This window comes from Elephantulus edwardii, unplaced genomic scaffold (assembly GCF_000299155.1).
Source record: "Elephantulus edwardii isolate Elephantulus edwardi_28Jun2011 unplaced genomic scaffold, EleEdw1.0 scaffold00234, whole genome shotgun sequence".
Taxonomy (NCBI): Eukaryota; Metazoa; Chordata; class Mammalia; order Macroscelidea; family Macroscelididae; genus Elephantulus; species Elephantulus edwardii.
In genome coordinates, this window is record NW_006399984.1 from 2,421,169 (window position 1) to 2,439,074 (window position 17,906).

The window sequence follows — 17,906 nt, forward strand, 5'->3', positions numbered from 1 at the left end:
CATGCCATCAAGTCACCCATAACTCCTAGCTACCCTGTGTACAAAAGCCCCCTGCTCTATCCTGTGCCAATCTTATTGTCTCTGAAATACCTATCTCCCATTACCACAGTCACTGAATCAATCCATCTCATAGAGGGACTTTCTCTTCTGTGCTGTTCCTCCACCCTCCCAAACTTGATGTCCCTCTCCAAGGACTGGTTCCTCCTTGCAACATGTCCAAAGTATGTCAGAGCTTCAGAATCTTTGCCTCCAAGAAGCAGCACGGTCTCACCTTCTCTAGGATGGACTTGTTTGTTCTTGTTCTCCAACAGTCCATGATTTATTCAATATTTTTCTCCAGCCCCACAGCTCAAAGGCATCAATTCTCCTATCATCCCTAGTCACTGTGCAGCTTTCCTATGCATAGCAAGTAACTGCAAAGATTATGGCATGAATCAGGTGCACCTTAGTTTCCACACTAACACTGTTGCTCTTCAGTACTTTGGTCTCTGACAGCAGAATTTCCTACTGCAATTCGTTTAATTTGCTGGCTGCTGGTACCAAGTGTGTAGCAAAGCAAATTAAACCTCAATCTCTTCACCATCTCTCTTGATGCTCCCAATTGGCCCAGTGGTTAAGAATCTTTGTTTTCTTAATACTGAGCTTCAATCGATATTGAGAGCTGCAGTCCTTGACCTTCTGCACCAAGCGCTTCAGATTCTCCTCAGTTTCAGCAAGCAGAGTTGTGCTATCTGCATAACACAGACTACTGATGAGTCTACCACCAATTCAAAGAGCAAATTTCTCCTCATAAGAGACCAGCCTTCCAGATAATCTGCTCCGCATATAGATTTAAAAAGCTATGGAGATAGGATACATTCCTGGCATACACCCTTCCCAATTTTGAACCGTGAAGTGTTCACTTGCTCTGTTCTGACAACTGCCTCCTGATCCAAGTACAGGCTTCATAAAGTACAATCAAGTGTTCTGGGATTCCCATTCTTTTCAGAATCAACCACAGTCTGTTTTGATCCACACAATCAAATGCCTCTGCATAGTCAATGAAACACAGACATTCCTCCGGTACTCTCTGCTTTGAGCCTAGGTCCATCTACCATTAGCTATAACATCCCTAGTACAGTACCATAGCCTCTTATAAACCCAACCTGCACTTCAGGTAATTCTCTGTTGATGTGTTGTTCCACTTGGTTTTGGATAATCTTCAGCAGAATTTTGCCTGCTGTGATATCAAGGACAATGATAATTTCCACACTCTGTCAGCTCACCTTTATTTGGAATGGGAACAAATATAGATCTCTTCCAGGCAGTCGATCAAGTGGTTGTCTTCTAGATTTCTTGGCACAACTTGGTGAGCCCAGCCAGGGCAGCATATTCTGGTTGAAATATGTCAATTAGTAGGCCATCAATTCCTGGGGACTTGTCTTTTGCCAATTCTTTCAGAGCAGCTTGAACTTCTTCTTCATCACCACAGGCTCTTGCTCATATGTTGTTTCATGAAATTCTTCTGTGTCTACCAATTCCTTTTGGTATAATGACTCTGTATATTCTTTCCATCTTTTAATACTTCTGGGATCATTTAATATTCTGCCCAAAACATCCCTAAGTATTGCAACTCGAGGCTTGAATTTGTTCTTCAGTTCCTTCAGCTTAAGAAATGCTGAGTGAGTTCAGCCCCTTTGATTTTCTGACTCCAACTCTTTGCACATTTCATTGTAATACTTTGTCTTCCTGCACTGCCCTTTAGATCTGTTCAACTCCTTAATATCCTGATTTCTACAACATCTGGAGCAGGAGAGGCAGCGGTAGTGGTGTCAGCGGCCTCCCCCACAGTCACCTCGAAGGTCCCGGGGGTGGAGGGGCGAGGGAGGTGGCAGCGAAGGCCACAGTGGCAGCTGGACAAAACAGGTCACCTGCAGGTATTTCATGCATGGGGTTTGTAAGGAACGCGAGAACTATAGCTACTTTCATGACCTCTCCGACAGTCCCTATGGTGTTGTATACAAATACTTCCAGGAAGACTACTATGGGGACCACTGCAGATATGAACACAGGAGAAGATGCGCCTGCTGCAGACCCCACTGGCAAACTGGCCCTGGCTGCTCCCTCCGCACACTTGGCTGAAATGGGGAGACTCGCTGACATGAGTGTAGGCTAGGCCGAGTCAAGAATGTCAAGCTTTGCCACTGTTGAGGCACATGCAGAGGACTGGGCCAACGCCATCGAGTTTGCCCCTGGGCAGCCCTACTATGGCTGAATCGGCCCTTCCTGGACTGAAGCACCCGCACAGGATGCAGTGACCACGGAGGACCCCAAGACGGAGCCACCCTCTGTCGAGGGGTGAAATATACGCCAGGTATGGGCTGCAGGTCGTCCAACCCATGGACGCTGACCAGTGCTCCCAAGACATCAAGTCCTGCATCGAGGCCCACAAGGAGGACATGGAGATTTTGTTCACTGTTCAGTGCAACAAGGTCATGATCTGCAGGAACAGCATGGAGGTGATCTACGAGAACACCAACCTCAGGGAGCGCCACTTCAGCATCCTCTGCAAACGCAGCCACACCTACTGCCTCCAGTGCATCCACAAGTGGGAGTGCCAAGCAGTTTGAGAGCAAGATCATAAGGTGAGACTACTCCCCACCTCCACTCTCTTTGCATTCTCTTTGGGGGAAGAATTTAGTATCATACCAACTTCCAACCTGACAGATCATATTTAAATGCATGCATCTTATCTTGAAGCTGAGTTTCTTCTCTGTATCAGCTAGCTTCTAGGTTAGTTGGTCTCTCTACTTTAATTTGAATGAGGGAACCCTGTGTGTCCATTTAGAACCTTTGTGCTTTTGCTGAGGGGATTGTGTTGCATGGTGAACAGATGTACTAGCTCTAAATGTATGTTTCCTAATGTTTTGTCATTTTCAATCTTCCAATTCTATCCATTAAGCTAGCCGATAACCTACCATCCTTGAAAGATTGTTCTCATAACTGAGCTAACGGCATAATCTAAACAGAGCAAAGTTACAAGAAATAAATATATTTAAACGAAAAAAAAAAATCTTGACTTCTTCGCTTTGCTTTGTCTTCTCGGTACTCTAGTGCAATAGTCACAGTTTCTTCTGACATTCATCTTGGTCTTTTCTTCTTCCTCTATCTTTGCAATGACTTTCTGCATTCTTCCTGGATGATATTCTCAATATCCTCTCACAGCTCATTAGTGTTCAAGACCTCAAATTTTTTCCTGAGGTGGTTTTTAAATTCAAGCGGAAGTCAAATTTTGGTTCCTGTGGATTGGATTTAATTTTCATCAGCTTCAGTTTGATCTGGCATATGATCAGCACCTGGCCTAGTTTTCAGGTTTTAATCAGAGGACCACATAATTTGATGGGTGAAGGAAGGGGTGGGTAAAGGAAATGGAAAGATATTGGTGAAAAACAATGTATGAGGGGAGCTCTGGTGGCCTAGGGGCAAGAAGCTGCAACTACAATCCCAGAGGTGCACGGTTCGAATCCACCAGATGGTCTGCCGGGGAAGGAGGGGCAATCTCCTCCTGTACCAGTCGGATCTGATTTGACAGTACACGCACACAAAAAATAATAAGTTTTTTTTTAAAAAAATTATAAAAAAAAAGAAAAACAATGTATGTAAACTTTGTAAATAAACCAGTATAAAATAAAAGCTTTATTTAAATTTAAAAAATACTGACTTAATGTAAAGGGTGGGGGAACATATATACTGAAATTATAAAATCTGTATGCCTGCTAAAGTGATGAGAACTTAGAGAACATATCTGTAGATTAAAACTACAACCATCAATATGCATTACACCTCAACAGAAAAGAAGCAAAACTCTCACCACTGAACCAATAGATAACATCATAATAAATGAGGGGGGAGAGGGAGAGGACTAATGCTGTTAATAATTTCATTTTACTGGGATACACAATCAACACCCAAGAAAGAAACACCCAGCACCCAAATACTGTGTAAGACCATTACTGTAGCAACAGGTAACTAGTTAAACATGCATGAAGATCCAAAGGAGGTAGGAGAGAACTGAGAGGTGAGAAATGGGGGGGGGGGGGTGGCTTAATCATAGTGTTGTACAATTTGACAGGGAGGGGTAAAGGAACTGTGAAAGATCCAGTGTGAAGAACACTGTAGACTAACTTTGTAAGTAAACCAGTATAAAATAAAAATTTTATTGAAAAAAAAAATCAAAAAAACAGACTTCAATGGGCAAATTGGCAACCAAAGAACACTTCAAATAGTGAAATGTCAGTATAAAAAATAAAATCTGTCTGACAAACCATGGCATTTTCATACTGCTGTGAAAGCTGGACATTGAAGAAGGAAGATCAAAGAATAACTGATGTCTTTGAATTCTAGTCCTGACAAAGAGTATTAAATAGTCTATCCACTTCCAAAAGACCAAACAAATCTGTCTTGCAGTAAGTGTAACCACTGTTCCTTGGAAATGAGACTTTGTCTAACATATTTTGGGCACATTTTCAGAAAGAGTTACTCCTTGGGAAAAGTACACCATGTTTGGATAAGTGTGTAAGATTAGCAAAGAAGACAGAAAGCTTCAGTGACTCAAGCTTAGCAGTGACTGCAACAATGGTTTTAAAAGACAATAAGGATGGTGCAGGATTAGACAAGGTCTCAATCTGTGATACATAAAGCTGCTTTGAATTGATGGAACCTAACAACAGTAGACAGCATGAAAAAGAACTCACAAGGAATTTTAAATAAAGCTTCTACAACTAGCAACAAACTTGAAACCATTATTTTAAACACCACAAAAAACCATGTATCCAGTACCTGGGCAGGCCCACAGGCAATTCCAACGATGTGCTTTGTATCAAGACCTGGCAGTGCAGCAGGTTCTGGTTTTGTTACACGTAAGGTATCAAAGTGCTGACATTGGTCGTTGCTTCCCCAGCTGTGGACCTCACTGTCCTCAGTCAAAGCAAGGCAATGTGTGGAGCCTGCAGCCACATCAATGACTTTTTTCCCTACAAAAAAAGAATGATGCAAATTCAGCTGCAATAAAATACTTTTACAAAGTTATTCAGCTGGAAGGAATTCAACATTAATGTCTAAAAGATTACTGGTAGCTTTCAAATTAAGCAATCTGTCTGCTTTGAATTTTATTATTATTTAATTATTTATTATTATTATTCCTGATATTTTACTAACTATAATTTAAGGGCCCATCATTAAAATTAAAATAATGCTAAGGCATGAAAATGACCTGTGATTGATTTTCCCTCTTTATTAAGATTTTGTCATTCATAAATAGACACATATTTTGCTTATTTATAATACATATTTACTTAAGTCAAAGAACAAGCGGCCATGATTGCCATCAACTCTGGAAGCTTACTGGATAAAGAGATGTCCTGCAAATCCAAAAGTATGTTCTCGTTAAGTACGAACCCATAGCGGACCCTCTGTCAGATCTGCAGAGGCAATTAATTGCACAGGTGGAGATTGTCCATCCTTCTCCAGTGTAGCAGATGGTGGCCTCGAACCACATACCTTCAGGACTGCAGCACAGCTTCAAATACAAAAACTGCCCATGGGAGAAGAGAGGCAACTTCTTCCCTGTAATTTACATCCTGGAAGAACATGCTACAGAGCCACCTATGAGCCAACTCAAAAATCGAAGGCACCACTTCTCAAAAACAGAGAAAAAAAGAGGGTGGAGAGGTAGGTACAGCTATGCTATCACAGTAATGTGAACAGAGTCTCTGGGGCACAGCTAGCCCAGAGGCACATGCATACACAACACACTCGGCCGCCTGCACAGCGCTTTTTTTCATGCCTCAAGCTCAGCATTTCCCACGGCTGCAACGCTCTCTGCACAACTCCATATGACACAAGGCAGGAGGGTAATGCAGAAACTGGAAGTGTCCTGTTGTTGAAGCACCAGCACTTGCTAAGATCAATAAACAGGAAAAAAATATAAAGGAAAAAATAAAACCCTCCTCTACTGCATCTGGAGCTTTAGTGGCCTAGTAGATAGGGAATGCACTGCTAACCCAAAGGTGGTACCTCCTTCTTGTTGTTGTTGTTATGTGCCGTCGAGTCACTTGCGACTCACAGTGATCCTATGTACAACAGAACTAAACTCTGCTCTGTCCTGTACGAATCGTACTATCTCTGACACATCCATCCCGATTACCCCAGTCACTGTATCAATCCACCTCAAAGAGGGCCTTCCTCCCCTACGCTGACCCTCCACCCTTCCAACGATGATGTCCCTCTCCAAGGACCTGTCCCTCCTTAAAACATGTCCAAAGTATGCTACACGGAGCCTGAGAATCCTTGCCTCCAAGGAGTCACACAGTTTAACCCTTTCCAAGATGAATCTGTTTGTTTTCCTAGCAGTCTATGGTACCCTCAATACTGTTCTCCAGCACCACAGCTCAAAAGCATCAATTCTCCTTAGTCACTGTCCAACTCTCTGATGAATAACAAGTGATAGCAAAGACCACTGCCTGTATCAGATGCACGTTAGTCTCCAGAGAGACACCAATGCTCTTTAGTACTTTGGAGAGATCCCTAACAACAGACTTTCCCATCGCAATACGTGTTTTCATTTCCTAACTACTGGTGCCAAGCAAACTGAAGCTGTGAAAAATCTCAATCTCTTCACCATACATCCTGATGCTGCCAATTGGTCCAGTGGTGAGAATCTTTGTCTTCTTGACACTGGGCCTCAATCCATATTGGAGGCTGCAGTCCTTGACACTCTGCAGCAAGCACTTCAGGTTCTCCTCATTTTCAGCAAGCAGGGTTGTATCATCTGCATAACAAAGAGTGTTGAAAGATCTTCCACCAATCTTGATCCCACATTTCTCCTCATAGAGCCCAGCCTCCCAGATAATCTGCTCTGCATATAGGTTGAAAAGGTATGGAGACAGGACACATCCCAGGCGTCTGCCCTTCCCAATTTTGAACAATACAGTGTCTCCTTTGGTCTGTTCTGACGACTGCCTCTATGCTCCAGTGCAATTTTCAGAGTCTCTTCTGACATCCATTTTGGTCTTTTCTTCCTCCTCTGTCTTTGTAACGACCGTCTGCACTCTTACTGGATGATACCCTTGATATCCTCCCACAACTCATCCAGTCTTCGCTCACTAGTGTTCAAGGTCTCAAGCTTGCTCCTGAGAAGGTTCTGAAACTCAGGTAGGATAGACTCAAAGCCTTATTTTGGTTCCCATGGATTTTGTTTAACTTTCCTCAGCTTCAGCTTGAACTTGCATATGAGGAGTTGGTGGTCTGTTCCACAATCAGCTCCTGGCCTAGTTTTCACGGCTGATACTGAGCTTCTCCAGCAGTTCTTTCCACAGATGTAATCAATCTGATTCTTATGCATACCATCAGTTGAAATTCGTGAGTATAACCTGTATTTATGTCTCTTAAAAAACATACTTGCAATGAATAAGTCATTGATTGTGCAAAATTCATTCATTCTATCTCCAGCTTCATTTCTGTCACCGAGTCCATGTTTTCCAACTACTGAATCTTCTTATCTGTTCCCAACTTTTGCATTCCAGTCACCAATTATTATCAACGCATCTTGACTGCATATTCGACCGATCTCTGTTGGTAGAAATCTTCCATTTCCTCTTCTTGGCTCTGGTTGTTGGTACATATATCTGAATGATAGTGGTATTCACTGGATTGCCTTGTATGTGTTTGGGTATTATCCTGTCACTCACAATATTGTACTTCAAGACGGTTCTAGAAATGACTATTTTAACTATGAAAGTAATCACATTTTACCTCACCTTTTCATCTCCAGAGTAATATATCCTATGATCACCCCACTCAAAATGCCCCAGGCCGGTCCATCTCATCTCACCAATGCCTAGTATGTCGATATTTATGCGTTCCATTTCTTCCTTAACAATATCTAATTTTCCCACATTCATGGTTCTCATATTCCATGTTACAATCACTAGTGTCTGCTTACAACTGTTTCTCTCCCTTTGTATTTCCATACTCAAAAGGTCCACCTCAGTTGTTCTGTTGTACACAGGGTTTTCAGAGGCCTGCAATTTTGGAAGTGGATAGCCAATCCTTCTTCCTAGTCTGTCTTAATCTGAATGTTCAGATGCAGAGAAGCATACGGCAGACACTGTCTCGAAAGGATCTGGCAGACACAGAAGAATTTAAGGAAACAACATATGAGCAAGAGCCTATGGTGATGATTGAAGAAGTTCAAGCTGCTTTGAAGGAAATAGCAAAAAATAAGGCCCCAGGAATAGATGGTATACCAAGTGACATATTTCAGCTAACAGATGCTGCCCTGGATGTGCTCACCAAATTGTGCCAAGAAATCTGGAGAACAACCACTTGGCCAACTGACTGAAAGAGATATATATTTGTTCCCATTCCAAAGAAGGGTGACCCAACAGAGTGTGGAAACTACAGAACAATATCATTTATTTCATATGCAAGGAAGATTCTACTGAAGATTATCCAAAAACAATTGGAAGAGCACATCAGGAGAGAACTGCCAGAAGTCCAGGCTGGGTTTAGAAGGGGTCGTTGTACTAGGGATATTGTAGCTAATGTTAGATGGATCTTAGCTGAAAGCAGGGAATACCAGAGGATTGTCTACCTGTGTTTCCTTGATTATGCAAAGGCATTTGACTGTGTGGATCATAACAAACTGTGGCTGACTCTGAGAAGAATGGGAATCCCAGAACACTTGATCATGCTAATGTGAAACCCATACTTGGACCAAGAGGTAGTCCTCAGAACAGAGCAAGGATGCACTGCAAGGTTCAAAACTGGGAAATGCGTACGCCAGAGATGTGTCCTGTCTCCATACCTTTTCAACCTGTATGCAGAACAGATTATCAGGAAGGCTGGGCTGTATGAGGAGAAATGTGGTAACAGGATTGGTGGAAGATCTATCAACAATCTGCGTTATTCAGATGACACAACCCTGCTTGCTGAAAATGAGGAGAACCTGAAGCGCTTGCTGCAGAGGGTCAAGGACTGCAGCTTTCAATATGGATTGAGGCTCAGTATCAAGAAGACAAAGATTCTCACTACTGGACCAACTGGAAATATCATCAGGATGGATGATGAAGAAATTGAGATTGTTCACAGTTCTAGTTTGCTTGACTCCACAGTCAACACTCTTGGCACCAGCAGCCAGGAAATGAAAACACGTATTGCGATGGGAAAGTCTGTTGTTAGGGACCTCTCCAAAGTACGGAAGTGCAATGGTTTCTCTCTGGAGACTAAGGTACATCTGATACAGGCCATGGTCTTTGCAATCACTTGTTATGCATCAGAGAGTTGGACAATAACTAGGGAGGACAGAAGGAGAATTGAGGTCTCCCACACAATTTACAGTCTCTCAAATTCCAGGGCTTTGGTGGTTTTGATAGCCCAACTGTTAAGGTTTTGATGGTTTCTATTAACATTCATGTTATGAATACTTTGAGGAGCATTCAACAGTCTGAACCCAGCTCACTGTTCTTGTCTCTCTTTTCAAAGATATTATCATCTTTTCTTAACCACACTGGGTGGCTCACAACTGTAGAAGGAACATGAATACATATTTATATGTATTGGGAGGATGGAGGGATAGTACAGGAGGGGAAGACCCTCTACGAGGTGGACTGATTCAGTGACTGGGGTAATCAACGTGGCTGTGTCAGAGACAGTGAGATTGGCACAGGACAGAGCAGGGTTTGGGGCTATTGTTCGTAGGGTTGCTATGAGTCACAAGCAACTAGACAGCACATAACAACAACAATAATAATTATTTCTACAATACAACTAAGTAAATATGAGTTATATAAAAACAGGAATCTCATCAAATCCATCTTACTGAGTGATAAATTAATGCTCTTCACAAAAGGGCTAACTGAATAGACAGTGGCCAGATGGAGTGACTGCAGGACTGAGGGACTTGTAGGCAGGTTTACTGAGTGGGAATGCTGAGGTCAGGCTCAGTCTCACCAAGGTGCACTTGGGATGTAATGGGACCCTTTCCCCATGCCCTGGCATCCAGCTATGGGAGGAGCTGGAACCAAATGTGAAGCCCAAGGAGGCAGCAGAGGCCCTAAGCATAGCCTGCATCCCCCACGTGAAGCCAGGGCCACTCCCTTACCAACTGTGCAAACCCCTGGCATGGAGCTCCAGATGTGAAGGTGACACTTCTGGGCCTAAGCCTCCACTGCCACCATCACCACCATGGATGAACAAGAAGCACTGGCCCGCCAGATGGGCCAACATTTCCAGAAGCCTGGAGATGAAATCATGAAGAGCAAATATATGGGCAACCCAAACAAAAAGGGTAACATCAGAATCAAATCTGAGCACAATTGAGAGATGTGAATTATACCCTTCAGCCAGCCTGTGAGATATGAAGATGTGGAGCGCAAGGTGGCAGCAGTATTTGGTGAGCCTCCTGAGCTACATCATACAAACAATAATCTCTCCATCCTGCTGAAAAATCAAGATGATCTTGATAAGGCAATTGACATTCTGGACAGAAGCTCAAACAGATTAGGATATGCTTAGGATATTGTTGCTGTCCCAGGGAAGAATTCATATGAGTTTCACTCCCTACCCTAGAGTGTCCAGGTAGGTCTGAATCACAGCTGTCCAGTCAGTAGGATATATAAATACTACCTACAAGCCCCCTGAGTGCAGAAGCAGGCACCAATCTATTTGACCCCAGAATCCTGGCCAAAGCTTGCCTCTCCATGGTTACATGCCTGAGCAACACAGCAGCAGCAGTCATTATCCAGCAGGAGTCCTACATCAGCATCAACAGTGAGGGGGAGTTCATCCCAGAAACCAGTAAGCAATGCATGCTGGACCCTCTGAGCAGTGCTGAAAACTCTTTGTTGGTAGGCACCAATCCTTGGAAAGGTCCACAGACAGCCAATCCTTCTGTAAATCACCAATATCCTGAGGTCAGATCTTCCCCAACAACAGGCAGTACTCAAATCAGGAAACTACGTTCTATGACAAAGGAATCAAAGGCGGAACCCACCCCAGGCACTACCGTGTACCACAAGGACTACAATGATGGTCAAAGGATATTTCCATGAATGAGGTGACACCAAGGCAACCTATTCACTCCTATACCCTCCAACCAGTCTCTGAGCATAAGCACTGACAACCTGTGCCTGTGGAGTGCAGACCTTAAGAACTTCTTCTCTGTACAATAGACTCTGCCAACCAAGTCTCCCAGAACACCCATCATCCTAGTGCCAAGGAAAACTCTTGCACCAGGATGCCTTCAACTGGGTCTATTTGTCAACATAGGACATGAACTAGGACATTGACATAGGATATGAACTAGCTTCCAAGCGTATGCAGTTTGATCCAGTCTTGAGACAAGCAAGGAGGTGAGTGCTCTGGAGTGTAAAATCCAACTGCTGAAGAACCTGTAGCACAAGCACATCATGCAGTACTTCAGCTGCCTCTGACCATCTTCACGAACTACAGGCTCGGGAGCTTGGTCAAAGACCTAAAGGCTTACAGAGCTCTGACAGAGAGGGTGACTGGCAAGTACATCCAGTAGATCCTGGAGGGAATGCCCTGTCTGTTCACCCAGACATCAAGGGAGCCAATATCCTCCAAGACTCTAATAGGCATGTGAAATGGGAGCGTCTAGGGCAAGCAGAATTGATACCTTTGAGCTGTGGTGCTGGAGAAGAGTATTGAGAATACCATGGACTGCTAGGAAAACAAACAGATTCGTCCTGGAAAGGGTTAAACCGGGTGGCTCCTTGGAGGCAAGGATTCTGAGGCTCCGTCTAACATACTTTGGACATGTTATGAGGAGAGACCGGTCCTTGGAGAAGGACATCATGCTTGGGAAGGTGGAGGGGCGCAGGAGGGGAAGGCCCTCTATCGAGGTGGACTGATTCAGTGACTGGGATAATCGGGATTGGAGTGTCAGAGACAGTGCAATTGGCACAGGACAGAGCAGAGTTTAGGGCTGTTGTACATAGGGTCGCTATGAGTCGCAAGCGACTCGATGGCACATAACAACAACAACAAAGGCAAGCAAGTGTATGCAGACCATCTGCATGCTGGGGACAGGCATACAGTCAGTCACCAGTACGCCCTAGTGGATGAGCCCCTAGGTGATCAGCAGTGAGGGGTACCGAAGGAAGGCAGACATCTGCAGCCTGTGCTGTACAGTGGTGAAATGAGATAAACGACCCTGGGCAGAGTATAAAGTCATGGTCACTCTCTTCAACACAGTCTACCAACCCTCTACTGTCTTCACGCGTCTTCAAACGCAGTCGAGACTTCCTAAGGCACATCTCTGTGGAAGCCCACCAGAGACCCTTGGCTGAAGAGCTGCTCAAGTACCACTCTGCACAGTTTGTGTACTGAACTCTAGGCCACGTTCCTGCCAGCTGCCCCCACTGCATGGGTAAGGCTCAGCAAGGTCGCTGCTTCTCCCAGGCAAGGCTGTGGACTCTAGAGCCACTGTCCAGCCAGCATTTGCTGGGCCTCTTCTGCCCCAGGGCTCGGAGCCAGGACAGGAGCCTCAGCCTCAAGGGCTGGGAGCACTCAGCCTGCCAGATCAGAGAGCTCCAGCATCCTGAGTTCAGCATAGAGGCAACAAGACAGAACATGTGTGGTGACCATGGGCCCAAACTCGAAGCTATGTCCCAACATGGCAGTAAGCCCTGAGGTTCAGGGCACAGGACTGGCACAGGGTGTTAACAGTGTTATTTTCCTTCACAGCATTACTGTGTTTCTGGCAACCACCACAGGAGTCTCCTGGCTGGTCTGAATGCCCTCAGCCCTCAGTCCTCAGCCCCTAGGCCACTCCAAAATGTGGTTCTTGCTAAAATTCCTCCCTCTGACACTCAGTTTCTTTGGAGTTGTCTTTAAAGAAAACTATGCCAATGCCCAGAGATAGGCATCTCAAGGGAGCTGGGGTAGCACAAGGCAGCTCACTGTCAGCCATACCCACTTCCCACAGGCACAGAAAAAGCCAAAGTCTTCATTGTTTGCTGATGATGCCCTTTTATGAATGTATTTTCTTTTTCAGTCGTTTCACAACACATAAAGTGAGGCCTTATACTAGTTAATTTAGATCTCAGATCATTGTTGTTGTTGTTATGTGCCGTCGAGTCGTTTGCGACTCACAGCGACCCTATGTACAACAGCCCTAAACCCTGTTCTATCCTGTGCCAATCGCACTGCCTCTGACACACCCATCCCGATTACCCCAGTCACTGAATCAATCCACCTCATAGAGGGTCTTCTCCTCCTGAGCTGTCTCTCTACCCAAGGATGATGATTTTTATATATATCTATCAACTCAGGACAGTTACAGGTGATAGACACCTGAAGAGAAGATTAAAGCAGCTAGTTTGTTAGATAAGTGTGTAGCACAGTGTCACTTGGGTCTAAGTCTCTTCTTTCTACTCACCTCATACCCACTAGGGCCTCTGTCAGGCACTCTTAGTCCTGCTCAATGTGGGGACCATCCCACTTGGCCAACAGCTGCTATGTGGCAGCTCGGACTCTCCATGACCCACTGGATTGGCAGCAGCACTCCTTGTGGCCAGCATCCCACACCCATCACCCATTTTTCAAGAGGAGACCGTGCCAGCACTGCCAAGACAAGACAACTCTGTATGTCCTGAGAGCAAGACCCCAAAGTCTCACCCCTGGGGGGAAGGGGGGGGAAGAGAGTCTTACCTTACAGGACATGTGTTCTAAAAATGGATTTGAAAACAAGACAACAAATCATGCACTCCAAAACAAAAACCCCAAGATTACGTGTGTGCGCCATTAACTATTAACATGCTGCCTCAGCATCCTCAGAACCAAACAAATTTTGGTTAATTTTTTCTTTTTATTAAGGAATCCAGAGAAAGTTTTGGGGGTCCAGGAGGCCCAGGCCCAAAGAATCAACAGGGTTGTTTTCCAGCAACCCTGAGGGATGCTGCAAGAAGGAGCCAGTTTTCATTTTCTCATCATTCCACGGTTATGTCGGCCCTGGCCAACCCAGCAAAGATGCCAGGATTGGAGCTAGTCCTCGCTCTGCCCTCCTCTACTGACTGTAACTTGACTGAAGGTTTATAGTGCAAAGTCAGGCCAGTGTCTTGAATTACCTACAATAAAAGGGATCATTTATACTAGGGACAGGAAGAGGAATCTGAACGGATTTTATTTGAATTTTATAGGAATTATTCTAGGCTATTTTTTAAAAAGGTAACAGAACCAAGGCAAGAACCCAGCCCCTCAGAATCTGAGTAGCAATAATCCAGCACACCCAGAACCAGCAACAGTAACAGGAGACTTCAACACGCCACTCTCAAGGAAAGACAAGTCAACCCAAAAGAACATCAAGAAAGATGTAGGAGAAATAAAATATACCAACTCAACTTCATCGTATTCAGAGTACTACACCCCAAAATAACTCACTTTCTTCTCAAGCGCCTGCATTATGTTCTCCAGAATTACCCATATAATAGGACACAAAGCAAGCCTCAATAAATTCGAAACCATTAAAATAATACAAAGTATCTTCACAGGCCACAATACTATACAACAAGAAATGAACAAGCAGATAAAAGATAAAAAAAAAAAAAATATGGAAGCTAGAGTAGCACCTTGCTTCATCAATAACAGGGTGGTGGTGGTGTTGTTATGTGCCGCTTGCGACTCACAGCAACCCTATGTACAACTGCTCTAAACTCTGCTCTGTCCTGTGCCAATCTCACTATCTCCGACACACTCACTGCCCCAGTCACCGAATCAATCCACCTCCCAGAGGGCCTTCCCCTCCTGCGCCTGCCCTCCACCCTCCCAAGCATGATGTCCTTCTCCAAGGACCGGTCTCTCCTTACAACAGGACCAAAGCATGTCAGACGAAGCCTCAGAATCCTTGCCTCCAAGGAACAGCCCGGTTTAAGCCTCTCCTATATGTAAACAGGGTATGGAAGAAATAAAAATTGCTGAAAAGCATGAAAATATAATGTATCCAAACCCTCTGGGACACAACAAAGTGAGAGATTAGAGGTCAGTTCACTACAAAAGCAAACATATTAAAAAAAAGAATTAAAATCAACTACTTAACCCAATATCTCAAGCAAACAGAAAAAGAATAGCAATCAGCCTCCAAACAAAAGAAATTATAAAGGTAAAGGATAAAGGAATAGAAACAGAAAAAGAATTAATAAGCTGGTTCTTCAAAAGGGTCAATGCTGCTATTGTTGTTATGTGCCACTGAGTCAATTGTGGCTCAGTAACCCTATGTACAATAGCTCTGAAGCATGCTTTATCCTGAGCCAGTCTCTCACTGTCTCTGACACACATGCCACAATAACCCCAGTGACTGTAACAATCCATCTTATCTGGGGTCTTCCTCTCCTGAACTGTATTTCCACCCTTACAAGCATGATATCCTTCTCTAGGACCTGGTCCATCCTGGTCATATGCCCAAAGTATGTGAGACTGAGTTTCAAAACCACTGCCTCCAAGGAACAGCCTTCTCCATAAGAAAAGTCCTGGACCAGAGGGCTTCACAGCTGAATTCTAGCAAACCTTCAGAAAGGATATGGCATCAATTCTGCTTAAGTATACTTAAATTATTTTTAAAAACTGAAAAAGGAGGAACACGTCCAGTGTCATTCTATGAAGCAAGCATAACCCTAATATCAAAGCCAGGCAAAAATATTAAAATCATTTTCCTTGCAAACAGGGACCAGACAAGGATGCTCACTGTCACCCCTTCTATTCAATATTGTACTGGAAGGCTTTGCTAGGGCAATAGGACAAGAAAAGGAAATAAAAGGCATCCAGATACGCAAAGAGATGGTTAAACTATTGCTGTATGAAGAACAGATGATCGTGTAAACAGAAAACCCAAGGATTCAATAAAAAATACTGTTAGCAAGACATAAAATGAATATCAAAAAAATCAGTATGATTCCTCTACAGTAACAAAGAGAACTTAAGAGATGGAAACTGGGATCAAGATTGTTGTTGTTGTTGTTGTTGTTATGGGTCATCCAGTCCTCTGCAACTCAAAGCAACCGTATAAGCCCTAAACCCTGCTCTATCCTGTGCCAATCTTATTGTCTCTGACACACCTACCCCCATTACCCTAGTCATTCAATCAATCCAACTCATCTAGGGTCTTCCTCTCCTGCACTGTCCATCCACCCTCCCAAGCATGATGTCCCTCTCCAAGGACTCCTTACAACAAGTCCAAAGTATGACGGATGAAGCTAAAGAATCCTTGCCTCCAAGGAGCAGCTCAAAGGCATCAATTTTCCTTCTACCATCTCCAGTCATTGTCCAGCTCTCTGGTGCATAGCAAGTGACTACAAAGACGTTGGCATGAATCAGGCACACCTCAGTCTCCAGAATGCTCTTCAGTACCTTGAAGACGTCTCTGACAGCAGACTTTCCCAAAGCAATTCATCTTTTAATTTCCTGGCTGCTGGTGCCAAGTATGTTGATTGTGGAGCCAAGCAAACTAAAGCTGTTTACAATCTCAATCTCTTCATCATCCATCACGATGCTGCCAACTGGCCCAGTGGTGAGAATCTTTGTTTTCTTGATATTGACAGTCAATCCATACTGAAGCAAGTGTTTCAGGTCCTCTTCAGTTTCAGCAAGAAGGGTTGTGTCATCTGCATAATGCAGATTGTTGATGAGTCTTCCTCCAATCCTGATGTCAGACTTCTCCTCAGAGAGCCCAGCCTCCAAGATAATCTGTTCTGCATACAGACTGAAAGGATATGGAGATAAGACACATCCCTGGCGTACACCCTTCCCAATTTTAAACTGCTCTGTTCTGATGACTGTCTCCTGGTCCAAATACAGGTTTTGCATAAGCATTATCAAGTGTTCTGGGATTTCTTTGCATAGTCAGTGAAACACAGACATTCCTCTGGTACTCCCTGTTTTTAGCCAAGATCCATCTAATATTAGCTACAATATCCCTAGTATCGCAACCCTTTCTACTATCTACTGACTGAGGAAAAAAATATTTGACAATACCATCTCAGACAGGGGTCTCATATCAAAAGTTTACGGAATTCTACAGGGCCTCCACAAGAAAAAAACCAAGAACACAAATACAAAATGGGCAAAAGACATGGAAAGACTTTTCACAGTGGCAGATATTCAGATGGCAAACAGACTCATGAAGAAATGCTCAAAATCTCTGGTAATAAAAGAGATGCAAATTAAATCCACAATGAGACAGCATCTCACTCCAGAAGCAGTGGCAAAGTTTAACAGGACAGCAAACAATAAATGCTGGAGAGGATGTGGAGAGATAGAAACTCTTATACACTGTTAGTGGAATTGTAAAATGGTACAACCACTCTGGAAGGCAGTTTGGTGTTTCCTCAAAAAGCTGAACATGGAAATCCCATAAGACCTAGCTATTCCAATGTGTGTCATATAACCTGAGAAAATGATGAGAACTGAGACACAGACCTGAACACCAAAGTTCACAGCAGTGTTCTTCACCATCACAAGAACATAAATAACCCAAATGTCCAAAAACAATGGAATGGCTTGAGAAATTATGTTATAGCATGCAGGAGCAATAATTTGTAAATCACAACCTAACTTGGGAGGGACTTGAGAGTATCATGCTAAGTGAACTATTATCAGTCCCATAAGGAAAAATACTGTGTAAGACCATTATTGTAAAAACAGATAAGTAGTAAAATGTGCATGAGGATCCAAGGGGGAGAGGGTGGGAATACAGGGGTGAGGATGGGGGAGGTAAGGATGGTTAATCATAGGGTTGCACAATTTGATGGGTTGAGGGAGGGGTGGGTAAAGGAAATGGGAAAGATCTAGTGGGAAAAACAATATAAGAACTTTTTAAGTAAACTAGTATAAAATAAAAATGTTATTTAAAT

At 43.7% G+C, this 17,906-nt stretch overlaps 1 protein-coding gene and 1 pseudogene across 1 annotated transcript in view; one reads left to right on the plus strand and one right to left on the minus strand.

Moving 5' to 3' along the window:
* Positions 1-17,906, minus strand: part of HERC2 (HECT and RLD domain containing E3 ubiquitin protein ligase 2) — a 439,756-nt gene that overhangs the window by 353,190 nt on the left and 68,660 nt on the right. Inside the window, exon 15 of the mRNA XM_006898588.1 lies at positions 4,819-5,012. Within this exon, the coding sequence (XP_006898650.1) occupies positions 4,819-5,012 (194 nt within the window). The remainder of the gene's footprint in view (positions 1-4,818; positions 5,013-17,906) is intronic.
* On the plus strand, positions 10,225-12,390 carry LOC102860052 (annotated as a pseudogene).